General features: G+C 53.8%; 1 protein-coding gene across 8 annotated transcripts in view; it reads right to left on the reverse strand.

Annotated features, from left to right (window-relative positions):
- Positions 1-294: 294 nt before the first annotated feature.
- KIAA0232 (KIAA0232 ortholog) overlaps positions 295-13,625 on the reverse strand; it is an 85,199-nt gene continuing 71,868 nt past the window's right edge. For 6 of the 8 annotated variants that reach the window (XM_047718803.1, XM_047718804.1, XM_047718806.1 and 3 more), the window contains 3 exons: positions 9,469-9,577; positions 4,886-4,983; positions 295-2,801 (listed from right to left, as the gene is read on the reverse strand). In XM_047718803.1, coding sequence (XP_047574759.1) covers positions 2,622-2,801; positions 4,886-4,983; positions 9,469-9,577 — 387 coding nt within the window. In that variant the 3' untranslated portion in view covers positions 295-2,621. Of the gene's footprint in view, positions 2,802-4,885; positions 4,984-5,680; positions 5,778-9,468; positions 9,578-13,625 lie in introns of all 8 variants that reach the window. The other 2 variants (XM_047718807.1, XM_047718808.1) reach the window with 2 other exon arrangements.

Consider the following 13,625-nt stretch of genomic DNA (forward strand, 5'->3'; position numbering starts at 1 on the left):
ACATGGAACTTTTGTCTACACCTCTGGACAAAAATCCCATGTTTCTTGCAGGATTTAGGTAGGAGCTGGGGTTGGGCGGGGGGGGGGGGGGGTCACGACTCGTTTACCAGCAGCCCCCTCACCCTTTTCCAGCAAAGCAGTGCACCAGCATTCTGAGCAAATGCCCGTAAGAGCTGCATGCCCTTCATCTGGAACGATGTGACCTGGATGCTTTCTATTTTCTCCTGACGCAGGTCACTAAGGCTGCGGATCTCTACAAAAGATCCTCTGCTATGATAAACAAAGACAACCAACTGTTTTTTGAAATTTTTATTTGGTGTTAACTCCACAAGAAAACAAAAAAATCAGTTACTCTGGTGTACGTGAAATCAGAACAATACAACCACGGGGAAAAAAATCTCAGCCCAGGAATGGAACACGGGTACTTCAGTGCTATGGATATGCAAATGCGCGTCATACCACAGTGCGTCTCAGCGTTTTGCCAACTTTTTAAAAAATGCTTTTTCTTTGTGATCATCCATTCACAAAACTAAAAACCACACTTTCAACTCTGTTGCTGAAAGCCTCTGGACTTCAGCCATTTAGCTATGAAAACAAATAAATACATAATCTGTTAATCCCCTTGCCCATTTTATAATCCATCCCCGTTCCCCCGTGGAAGGTGCACTGTCTTCCTGCCAGTGCATGAGGAAGTCGGCACCTCGGCCACCTGGAGCCCTGTCTTGATAAAAAGCAGCTGTCCAAAATCAACTGAGCTAAAGGTTGTATCTGAAATATATTTATTTGGTCTCTGCTACATAAGCAACGATTTCTAGAATGATCGTCACTGTAGTGATTTTAGGAATTTACAACTTCCAATTCTTTTTTGCCTTTGCTGTTCAATTATATTTCAGTGCAGATGCTAATCACTTTTTAGGAAGCTCTGGAAGAAAGAAAAATACATAAAACCTTATAAAGTCTGTAAATAAATAACAGCAACATAAACCTTACATGCACACACACACACACCCCTGCACACGTACACGCACACATGCGCGCGTGCGCGCACACACACACACACACGCACGCACACACTTTAAAGTGTCATAAGATGTGCCAAGTACGAACAAGCCCTGGCGTGTGGTGAGACCCCAGCCCGCCGTCTGCTGGGTTTCTCCCAGCGAGGACACCGAAGCCGGGGCGGCTCTGCAGCCCTGGAGTCATCTGTGTCCTCAGTTACAAGCAGGCAACTGCACCCGCGGCTCGGAGCAAACCAGGGATCTCCCAGCCACTCCAGCTCCCAGCTAGCGAAGTGCACGTGTGCACCGCCTGCCAAGACTCACGGTGAAGCTGTCTCATCCACGCCAGACTTCTCTGCCATTCCTGGTGTTACGGGCACACTAAACTGATTTTACACATTAGGTTTTGTTTGTTTGTTTTTTAAATAGAAAAACAATTTGGTTTTACAACACTGCTCCTCGTAGCTTCACCTGCTGCCCACCGGCGTGAAAACTCGAGGTGGCGGCCATCCTAAGTGGACAGGACTTGGAGGAGACGGACTGACTGCTCAGCCCCCACGGAGAGCGGGAAGCGAGTCCCATGAAACCATCACAAAGGTCTGGGAGAAAGACATCTCTGCCAGCCCCCAACCCACCACACAGAACTTGCCCAGAACATTCTTGCCAACACAAAATGAAATCTAAGCTCTACTCGATCACAGCCGTGACAGCGGCTAGCTGCAGCAGCCAGGGCTTCTCTGGGGTGACAAGGCGGCCTGTACTGCATATCAGACGTTTATAATTTGGAGTTCTGGAGGCTTCGATTCAATGGAGGTCACCAGAAAATCATGATCTGCAACTAAGACCCTCACCACAAATAACCCTGAAGGGTGTTTGGCGCAAAAGTCACCACAACGTCAAACAGGCCAGGGGTGCGCCCTTGCTCCGCTCTGCCTCCACTGCTACCCTGCACCTCAAAGCCTTGGCTCCTCCAGTTAGCAAGAAAGTCACAAACCATAGTATCTTCCATGATACTCGAGGGGGGAGAATCCTAAGAGAGAAAACAGTATTTTGTAAGTCTCTAAAAGCACACCCTTGTGGCTCCTACGGCAAATGTACATGAGAGCGGACCTTGTGAAGCCCGTGGACGAGTCACCCATGCTTCCCTCTTGCCTTGAGAAAGACCCCGATCCATGGCAGGGGTGGGTGTTATATCCCAGTTCTGAGAGAACAAAGCCTAAAGGTTTCAAAGCTCAAGTCTCTGGAGAGCGGCAGTGGCCGCGGACACCGCGGCGCTAAGGTGACAGTGACCGGGCTGCAGCTGGAAGGACAGACAGCAACTGTGGTCAAGATGTGGAAAGCAGGGTTGCTTCTAGACAAGCACATGCACACCCATTCTTGATTTGACAACACAATCTAGTCTATTTCAGATAGCCAAGAATTCAACAGCTTGGAAAACAAAAAATCTTCAACAGGATAGCTGTCCTCAACTCTAAAATAAGCAAGAAGAGAAAGATAATTGCTGATCTGAATCAGTTAATTGAAGAAGAAACCTAAGTTGTTGCTTTAGATTAACAGGCCTCACAAAAGGGTATTTGCCATCACATATCGCTCTCAAAAAATAATTTGTACTACGCTGCAGGATTAGAGATGAGTTCGAGAAAAGAGCTCTTCTTCGCCAGGGTCCACCCACTCGCCTCCGCCCTCCGAGCCGGAGCCCTCCGAGCCGGAGCTGGCACTGGAGTAGGTCTTTCTGCGGAAGCCGCTGGGTCTTGCTCTGGCACCTCTCTCTCCTGCACACCTTGCTTCATAAACAGAAGACACCTGGGGTGAAAGAAACAGTTTTTAACAGATCAAAAGCCAGACTTTTTCCCCAAAGGGCTACATGACACACTCCCGACATACAGAGGGCAAACAGCAAATCGCCGGCTTCCTGGGGAGACCCGCAGGCGACGAAAAGCTGCACTGCTTCGGGGCAAAAAACCATCACACTCTCCTCTGCAGTCCGGAAAGCGGCCAAAAGGCTGATTCTGTATGTTGAGTCCCTGGGACAAAACGTTCCAAGTGTGAGGACTGACTGCACGAGCCAAGGTATGAGGGCTGCCCCGCTGGGGGCTGGGCCGAGCACTGGGAACCCGGGGAGGTTGGCGCGGCCGTGTTGTCCCCGGGCTCACATTCTGGGAGAGGCCACAGCAAGTGACCAAGCAACAGCACAGCACGCCGCGGTTTTTGTAAATGGGGTGCTGCGGCCGACAGGGGAGGCACGGGCAGGGGACACACACACTCTCTCTCTCTCTTTCTCTCTCTGACAGCTGTGGCAGGGGAGGCCCTTCTGAGAAGCGTCCTCACCTGAAGGCCAAGAAGCACGCCTTGTGTAAGGAACAGCCAGAGCTTGCCTGGGGGCCGGGCTTCAGAAACCGGAGTTCTAAAAACTCTCTATTGTGTGGGACTGTCCCCCACACACCAGATGGTCAGCATCTCTGTCCCCCAGGACACTGACTGCAAATGGCAGCCCCTCCCTAGTCACAGCAACTACCAATGCTCCCCGAACCCCGTCAGACAATGAGTGACACCACCCTCCCCCGCCACGGCCACCTGCAATGCCGCCCCCCCCACCTCACCCTGAGGTGATCAGCAAAGCTCCCGTCCCTCAGTGGCCAGAACCAAGCCGCCCCCACCGGCCAGTTATAGTAACCAGCGCTATCCCGCCGCCTCTCCAAGTCACAGTAACGAGCAACGCCCACCCCCTCCCCCACAGTAACCAGCACACCCCCAGTCACAGTAACAGTAACCACCCCCCGCATCATACTAGCTAGCAGTACCCCTTCCCCAGTCACAAAAACCCCCATCACAGAACCCAGGACCACCCCCCTCCTCAGAGTAGCCAACACCCCCCATTTCCAAATGGCAGCACTGTCCCTGGTTGGGACCCCTGAGGCAGCAGCAGAAGACAGCCACAAGGAAGGACAGGAGAAGAGAGGATGTGAGGTCAGAGGCACACGAGGGCAGAGCACGACAGGGCCTTTTTCTGGACAAGGCGCAGGGACATAAGGCCATTCTGGTTAGGAGCGGGAGTGGCTGAGTCCCAGCGAAGGCTCGAGGCTCAGGTCTGTACTTTGCAGTGAGGCTGCATAGCCTCAGACAGGATGTCCCGACTCTGTGCAGAATGGCACAGGGACAGTCCCCCCATCAGGCGTCGTGAGGAGCAGCGAGGGAGTGCTCAGCCTGGACAGGGTGCAGGAGGTGGGAGAAGGGGAGGGCGGGGTGGTCAGGGCCAGGGGCCAGAGAGTGGCTCCCAGGCATGGGTGTGGCGGCGGGGGTGCCACAGGGCACCCCCCACAGAGGTGAGAAAGATAGGACCACGGGTGCCAACACCCTAGGGTGCCCTGGGGGAAAAGTCCTCATAGGACAGCGCTGACACAGTAAAGAGACACGTGTCCTTATTCACCCACCTGCCTGCCTAGCGGGAGCTCACAGGCCTGGTGGGGAGGCTACAGTGCTACAGAAACCAAAAGCAGCCCGGGGTCAGGGCTGAGGCCAGAGTGCCACACAGGGCATGGTGAGGGCAGAGGAAGGTAGGGTCCATCCCTGGAGCTCACCAGAAGGGTCTCCCGGTGCTGCCCACCCAAGGGCTTCTGGGGGAGTGCCAAAGTCCAACTGGTAGGCAGGAATTACCAGTGGCAGCCCTGGGAACGACAGACTGGGGGTAGCGAGGGCAGGAGTGTGGGAAGCCTTGGTAGTAAGTGGACAAGGTGGGAGATGAAAGTGGGGACTGAGGGCCTGGGAGCTGGGTCACTCGGGACTGGCAGGGGAGTGGGGGGGAGCTCCCAGGGCTCCCAGGCTCCAGCCTGAGTGGCAAGGAGATGTGGCTGTTAGTAAGTTAGTAAGGAGGAGGACAGTCCACTTACCCTATTAAAATCTAACAGACGCTCTTCGTTACTGGGTATGTCTTTACCATCTGGACACTCTTCTATACCATTCTCTCCCTTGGCATTTGTATAACAGTCTTAATCATTTTGAATGGAGAAGGGAAAAGAGGGAAAGGGGGGGAAATTTCATTAAGACACAGTTATGAAACATACATTTTTGTTTCATTTTTTGCTGAGTCAGATCAGTTAGGTTTACCAACCCTCTGCAGAGTTTAAGCACTCACTAAAAGCAGACACGCGCACACCAGCCAGCCAGGTATGCACGAGCAAAATGCTACGTCCATTTAAAAATTCTAGTAAACTGTTTATCGAGTTTTTAAAAGACAGGCTGGCATAACCAGACATGCCTATTATCCCAGCATGAGACAATCATTCAACAAAGCACAAATTCACACCTGTACTAGGGTAAGCCCTGGAACACAGGATAAAGACCAACAAGGCCTGAGCTCTCACAAGCGTACGGAGTGCAGAGGGAGACAGACGATGCGGTGCGTGTGTGTTCATCTAACAAATGAACAAAGGGGCTTCTGACAGGAGGAGTGCAGTGGGAAAGACAGAACGGCGACCACCTTGTCTGTTCCCTCTCAAGCCAACATCACGCTAAAGCTCACCTGCCCTGTATCTGCAGGACAGGGAAGAGAAAGGAGGCTTGTGGTCTGAGTAGGCAAGCAGCCCACAGAAGGGGATGGAATTAGAAGGAATCAAACAGATCATCTAGGCCAAAGTTCTCAGCCCTGGGAGCGTGAAGCCCAGCCCGCCAGCCCAGGCCCCTACCTGAGATCCTGACGGATCTGGGCAGGGCCAGGGGGTTCTGATGTGCAGCCATGGCTGACCGCTGCCAGTCTCAATCCAGACCCGCGCCCCCACACAGCTGCGGACACACAGTGACAAGAGAGGAGACAGCTGGTAGGCCCAGGGCAGACCCTGGCTTGAAATCACGGTGTGCAAATCCTGTAATGCCCCCAGTGGAATATGTTTCCTGTTGACTGTGGTCCAGTTACCACGAGGAGTTCAAGGAGATGACATGCTCCCCATGCGTGACACGGGAGCGGACAGGACTGATGCTCAGTGACCACTGTGCCCTCATACCATTGGGAGTGGGCCACATCACATTCTCCATGACCTTTAGCTCTCTCTGCCTGCCTCAGGACCTTGAAGTCACCAGCTCAGGTTCACGAAAATAACCCGGACACCGGGACTACACCCACATGAGCGGACCCCTGCTTCTGCACTCACCTGTGATGTAACTGGCTCTCTTTGAGCCCTGGCTCCCTCAGCTCTAAAACAGGGTCACCATCTGCCCACGTGGGGTCCTGTGCACAGTAGAAGAGGTGACGCGCGGGCAGCCTCAAGAACGGCGCCGTATGCTGGCTGGTGAACCAAGACCCTGGCTGGCTCGCCCACTCAGCCCACCTGACCAAGCACCATGGGCCCCATGCACCCCGTCAGCTCATCACCACAGGAACGGTAACGGTCTCCTGGACTAGGATATGCCCTGGGTGGAGCCGGAGTCAGCCGTCCCTGACTCCTGCACTTCCCGGCCCCGCTGTCAGGATTCTGTATGTACAAAAGGAGCTCGTGACACCACAGGTGTCAGGAATGGGCGGTGGTGACTGTGGACAATGTTCTTTGTGATCTGCCCGTGGACGGCTCCCGTGTTCCAGGTTAGGACCACGTGCCAGGGCTGTGCTACGCACGTTACTTGTCAGAAGTACCCCCTCGGGGAGGAACTATCGTTAGCCCCTTTCTACAAACACAAACAATGGAGTCACAGGAGGTCTGGTCACTGCCCCAGGTCTACCAGCTGGCCATGGAGGCCCTGGGCTCCAGCTCCGTTCTGTCTCCTGAACCCTTAACTGTTATCTGTATGGTTTCCCTGCAGGGCTTTCTCCAGAAGACTGAGCGAACATCCACACACTTACAATGAATGAGCCTTCCAAAGGTTCAGAATTCAGCGCATGAGCTCTCGAGACCACCACTCAGGACAGACCCGTCATGGCTTGGGGTGCACAAGGCCCTCGTGCTCTGGCTGCTGGCTTCCGGCAGACCATGTCCCCACCGCACTCTCACATTGCTCCTCTCTGCCAGGCACACCGGGGTTCACCAAGCGCATCCTGCTCCAGCGCCAGCCAGAGCTGCTGCCCGGGCACCTCCCACTGCAGGTGGCCCCCACTGTCACAGGGCTCATGTCCTCACTCCCTGTGCTGGTGCTGGGATGTGAGCTCATCAGGAGGGCCCCCAGGGCCTGGCACAAGGCAGGCCCGTAAGCAACACCGGCATGCGGCTACATCCGTGAAGGCACAGGTGGCAGGGTGCGGGGCTCAGACTGGCGCCCCAGCAGCAGGGTGCCTCGATCAGCTGGCTGACTCCGGGTCTCCACCTCCTGCCTTACCGTAAAAACAGATGATCCCCCTCCTCTCCGGGGAGGCTGGGAGCTGCCAGGTCACCCCTGACTCGGGGGGCTTGTTATTACCCCCCAGCCAGGCTACAAGAGACTCCAGTCACTCCTGCTGAGAGGGCAAGAGGCTCCCCATTTTCCTGGCCAACCTGCTCCTGAGACAGCTCACCCCCACCCCACAGGCCGCAAGAGTGAGGCTGGTCATGTCACGGTGACAAGGCACCTGCGCAGGCATTTAATGCATAGCTGTAAGGCGAAAGTCATTCCCAAGCCTGGTGGCCATTACCTACCCACTGAGAGTCTCTCTGTCATTTCACATTAAAACAAGCGCCGTGCACTAACCATCCCTTAAGGGCCCAGGCTAAAGGTCAGGACTGACTCCTAACTAATGACAAGAAACCAGACTAAGGCTGCCAAGACGCCCTTGACACACTAATGAAGCTTGAACTCAGCATCTGAGAGCCAGCCTAAACCCCCACAGGGACTGGTCTTCTGGACCCCCAGCGCTGCCTACTGCCACTTCCCTCTGTCCGTCTGGCTACACCACTCTGGGGCACTGGGCCTCCCTTAGCTGCATTCCTGTTAAACTCACCGGTGACTGGACACTCGCGGTGCACGGAATGATCTATGTCACGGCCAGATCTGGGCTCCCCTGACCCTGGCGCCTCCCTGGGCACCGAGGGAAGACGGTCTGGATGCGAGCCTGAGCTTGCCGGTTAGTGCAGGATTCTGGACAAACCGTCAGACGTGAGTCTCAGCGCCTCCTCATCTGTAAACTAGTGCTGCCGCCTCCCAAAGCTACGGTGGGGCCTATGTCAAAGGAAAGCCTGGGAGCACTGTAAACCAGAGAAGGCGGCCCAGATACTAGCTCAGAAGTGGAATGACCGCTCTCTAATAAATGCAGTTAAATAAAGATGCTAAAAATGAAGACTCCGCCTTGTGCTCTTTCTGACCCAGCGAACTTCTGGGAAGAAGGCAGGCAGGCTCTGGCGAGGGCGTTCAGAGGCTCACAGCACAGAGAGAAACAAACAGCACCCCCACCATTGGTGAAGGCCAGGCTGCAGAGGGAGGCCAGCGCCGGCTGGCGGCCCGAGTGTTGGACCGAGCCAGGCACGGCAGGCAGTGAGCGGCGCCACGGGCTCCACGGTCATTACATGAACCGGGAGACACGACGGACACGTGCACGTGTGAATACTAACCAATGGGGTATGTGCCACTTCCAGCTCCGATGGCAGAGACTGTTGGATGGCACAGCCCACGGCAGCCCGGGGCCGACGGCATGCCCTTCGCAGCCCTCACTCCCCCCAAGGCTTGCGGAGTTTTCATAGCTGCCAGGCATGTCCTCCCAGGAGGCTCCCAGACCCAAATCCCCTTCACCCAACGTGCTCCTGCTCCGTCTGCCCCCTGCAGGTGCCCCTCCACCCCTTCCTGCTGCTCACGCCTCACAGGGTCACTCCTGAGGCCCTGGAGTCCTCGACTGAGACCTCTCCATGCTGTCCTCCCATACTACCCCTGTAGGGCCTGAGGCCAGGCCTTGACCTGGGTCTCCCAGACAGCCAGTACCAGGGGCCCAGAACCCCAGCTGGTACCAGAGCTATTCTACCCCTTCTCCACTCTGCTGCGAGTACTGTCTTAAAACACACACGGACCTGACAGCCTCCAATTTGCTGTCTTCTCAGTGGCCGTCCCTTCCTGCACACCACACTCCACCCATACCAGCGGTACTCCCGCACCTCCAGACAGGCTTCTTCCCTGCCTGCCCTTCTGGCCTCGGCTACCACCTAGCTGGGCCCACTTGGGACCACTGGGCCCAGAGACCCTCTTACCCTCCTGCAAGCTGACCCTTTCACGGGGTCTGCCCTCCCCCACCTTCCCCACCTGGGCGGCTTCCTGAAGATCCCCCCATAAGTGATTCCCCCAGGATTCACAGAGATCTTGAACAGGCCTTGGTAAAGGCCAGACCTGCTTTTATGCATTTCCATGCCTTTCCCCACATTAGGCTAAGGGCGGGCTCCAGTCCTCACTCATCTCTGCGTCCCTGGGGCCTGACAATGCCACCACCCAGAAGCCTCCCGGTAAGTGCCTGGCATAGTGAAAGAATGTATTGTTCTCAATGACGAGAAATCCAAATGATGAACCAATGACCTAACACAGGCCTCCTTACCTTCACACTCTGACGCAGGAAAGAGAGGAGAGTACAAGGCTTTTTCCCACCAGGTTTGCTTTTCTTGACTCCTATTCATTCCTTGAACATCAGTGTTCAATACGGGAAACTGTTTAGGTTAAACAAATATGAAAAAAAGTTTACAAACTTTCAGGATAAAGGAGAAAATTCAAACATTATTAACTAGAAACTACAAATCCAGGATTTTTAAACTGATGAATTTCATTTTTAATATTGTTCTAGACCAGGTGAATTTATTTATTTATTTTTTTAGATGTTACTTTTTTTTTTTTTAAGAATTTATTTATTTGACAGAGAGAGATCATAAGTAGGCAGAGAGGCAGGCAGAGAGAGAGAGGGAAGCAGGCTCCCCGCCGAGCAGAGAGCCTGATGCGGGGCTCGATCCCAGAACCCTGAGATCATGACCTGGGCCAAAGGCAGAGGTTTAAACCACTGAGCCACCCAGGTGCCCCTTTAGATGTTACTTTTAAGTAATCTCTATACCCAATGTGGGTTTCAAACTCACAACCCTGAGATCAAGAGTCACATCCTCCACTGACTGAGCCAGCTGGGTAACCCAACGAGGTAAATTCAAAAGGCCTCAGGGTTGGGGCACCTGGGAGGTTCAGGTCACAATCCCAGAGTCCCAGGATTAAGCCCCGCACTGGGCTCCCTGCTCAGCGGGGAGTCTACTTCTCCCTCTACCCCATACTCATGCTCTCTCTCTCTCTCTTTCAAAGAAGATCTTAAAAAAAAAAAAAAAAAATACGTGTTCATAACATATAAAGGAAGTTTTTCTTAAGAAAGACTTATGGTGGAAGTGAGAATGAAGATCTCTTTAAAAAACAGGACAAGGGGAGCCTGGGTGGCTCAGTGGGCTAAAGCCTCTGCCTTCAGCTCTGGTCATGATCCCAGGGTCCTGGAATTGAGCCCTGCATCAGGTTCTCTGCTCAGTGGGGAGCCTGCTTCCTCCTCTCTGCCCACCTGTGATCTCTGTCAAATAAATAAATAAAATCTTAAAAAAAAAAAAAAGTAAAACAAAAAAAACAAACCAGACATGACAAAACCCTTCCAAGGCAAAATATCCCCAATTAATATCCCAGACTAGGCAAATTTCTAGATTTGGGAAATGCAGAGAAATAAAAGGGCGGCCCTAAGTGTCCACTGGTATGAGATGCTCCAGGGAAGAGAGAGGACCCTCTTCTTCACACACTCGGCAGGAAAAAGTCAAAGATGACAGCATGGGATGAAAGAAACTGAAGAGAGAGAATTACCAACTTCAATGGCTTTTTAACTCCATTATGTGCTTTGCTGAGAACCAGAGGACACTGGGACTCAAGCCAAAGAAGGCCTGTAGACCCCCGTCTGCGCCCCCTGCTTCAGAAGACATTCTCACCATGTGTTCAAGCTTAAAACCTGAGTGCTCTTAGCAAACAATGACTGTCAGTCCTCTGACAGGACTTGGCTTTTCTCTTACATGTGAACTGTCTTATGGGTAAAAGACTTTTTGATTCAATGAGTTTATTATTTAACTAACAGGAAATACCTCAAACCTTTATTTTTTTTCACTTCACATAATTTTGCAGAAAGAAATATTCTTAAGTGAGACACTGAAGGAAAATGGTACCGTGTACCCAGCGTGGCCAGTTAACTTCACTGCGTTCTCCCCCAGCTTCCTCCAACAACAGTAGTCAGCACCCCTCTGTACATACACAGGACAAGACTCAGCTTCATGCAAACAAAGCCACAACAGCCAAGGTCTATGGTTAGTTCAAGGACATTAACTGCATTTGGCGTATAATTCACAAAACCCCTAGACCTTTCCAGAAAGGCCTTCTCTCCAAGGCACACCTACTCTCACTATCTGGGAGGAGCAAGAGGCAAAGGCCTCCCCGGACAGAAGAGCTGCCCTCCTCCCCAAGGCACCACTGCAGGCAGACGGATTTGGAGGCAGCAAGTTTCCACCTGCAGAAGAAAATGTCCCCAGCAGCTGTGCAACAATTAGCGTTTACTCGTGCGACCCCGTGCCAAGACCGTGGGAGTCGGGGCAAGGGTAAGCAAGGGAGGGAGAGAGAACTCATCGCAGGGTGTGGGAGATGGCTGGGAGACCAGGCCGGAGAGGTCAGCGTGAACGAGAGGAGGCTAGACAAGAGTAGAGCGGGAAAGGCAGGAAGCCCATGCCTTGATTGTCTGTGTATCTCCAGCACAGGGCCTGCAGAAAGTGGATGCTCGAGTCCGCTAGCCTGAAGGAAAGGCTCTCCCCCGACGCAGGTCCCCCATTATGTGGCCCACTGTCCCCCACCCCCCCTGCCCCCGACCTGTTCAAGTCATGCCAGTTTCTGCTCTAGTTTTAGGAAATTTTCTGCATCCTCCCCTTGAAAGTCAGTTCCCAAGGCAGAGTTCTCTGTCCTGTTCTGTGCCACACTGAGTAACCCCCTGATGAACATGCATCATCTTAGGACATCGTTGCACAGCAGCAATGACCATGCTTTGCTTAAATAGCCTCTTCTGGATGCACGATTCTGTTTCTGGCTGACAGGGAATGGAGGGAAGGAAACCAGACGAAGCCACAGCCGTGGGCGGGCTGGGCTCCGCTGTCCCTGTGCCGCTCTCCCTCTCCTCCGACAGCTGCTTGGCTCCCTTTCTCACCTGCCAGCCTGTCTTCAGAGGGCACCTTCACCGAGAAGCCAGCCCTGAGCTCCGGCTTCTTGTGCCCAGTCCTCCAGGCGCCCCACTGCGCTGCAGCCCTGAGCCAGCTCTCCGCCCTCTACAGATGCAGCACTGAGTGACAGGCCACAGGCTGTCACTGAATGTGACCCAGCCAGGGCAGTGCTCTGTGCTGGTCCCCCACACCCAGGCCAGCACTCAGACAGGGCGTGCTCCCCAAAAATACTCAATGATGAATGAAACCGTGAAGTAACAGAGAAGACAACAATTTAAGCCACAAAGCCTGACCAGTAATGTTTTCTAGCAAAGACAGGATACTAAGAAAGTCTTTAGAAGCTGGAAGCTGGGTAGGGGGCACCTCCCTGCACTCTTACTAAGTCCTCCTGGGTCTGGGAAGACAAAGATCCCTGCTGTTCCTCTTTGAGTTCTACTCTGGGAAGAGCACAGAGAAGTGCCCCTCACCCACAGTCCGCTCCCACCCACCTGGGTCACAAAAGGAAAAGCCAGCCCATGTAGATGAAGAGCTGCAAAGGGCCACTGAGACCAATGAGAGACGCTGCATGGCAAAGCAGAGCAAAGAACTCAGGCTCTGTCCCTGACAGTGGGCTCAGGGGCAGGGACTCCACCCCTCTGGGCCTATGTGGCCTTCACAGTCCGGGGAGGGGGACAGAAACCCATCACAGAAGGTCACTGTGGGCATTCAGCGGGATAATGGTGCCAGGGCAGAGTGGGCACAGTGCTTGGCACGGGGGGCCAGGTGCCATGCCCCAAGGATGGGTCCCCTACCCCCTCCAGTCATCAGAGCCTTCTGATGCCACTGCAAATTGTCTGTGGGCAAAACGGCCTTCTCCCCGGGACTGGACTGCAAACTCCGGAGGGCAGCCCAAGCTTTCTGCTGCTCTTCTGTGCTCCTGGACATGTGCCGCTACAGTGGCAACAGGTCAGTGACGAGGAGAACCCTTACACCACAAACCACAAACTTACGCACAGAGAGACATGGGAGACACACTGTGCTGCTCCTCACCTCCCATTTTGTATTTCAGAAGCCAAGAACTGACCGCTGGCAGATGCCCCCTCGCCTTTGCTGATGCTGATCCCTCTGCCTCGAGTGCCCTGCCGCCTCCTCACCCTCCTGCCCCAGGATGTGTGCAACCCCAGGGGTGAGCCACCCCAGGTGTGCGCCACGAGTGTCCCTCCATGCTTGCGCTCACACTCATGCTCACTGTTGAGACGGCTTCCTTGGGCTCCCGAGGCCGCCTGCGGTCACCTCCACCACGCCACCTCCCCTTCTCCCTTCAACTACTTCTGCCCAGATGCCCTGAAATGTAAGGAACTGGTTCGATAAACCCTAGTACATCTGTCCATACAGTGGAACAGGACACAGAAAATCAAAAAGGCTGATTACAATAAAGTGCCATTTCTCCGAGAAGAGAAACAGAAGAGGAAACATATGTGGATGTATCTTTGCCTCTACACACATAAACAGCCTT

This window comes from Lutra lutra, chromosome 2, assembly GCF_902655055.1.
Source record: "Lutra lutra chromosome 2, mLutLut1.2, whole genome shotgun sequence".
In the NCBI taxonomy this organism is placed as follows: domain Eukaryota; kingdom Metazoa; phylum Chordata; class Mammalia; order Carnivora; family Mustelidae; genus Lutra; species Lutra lutra.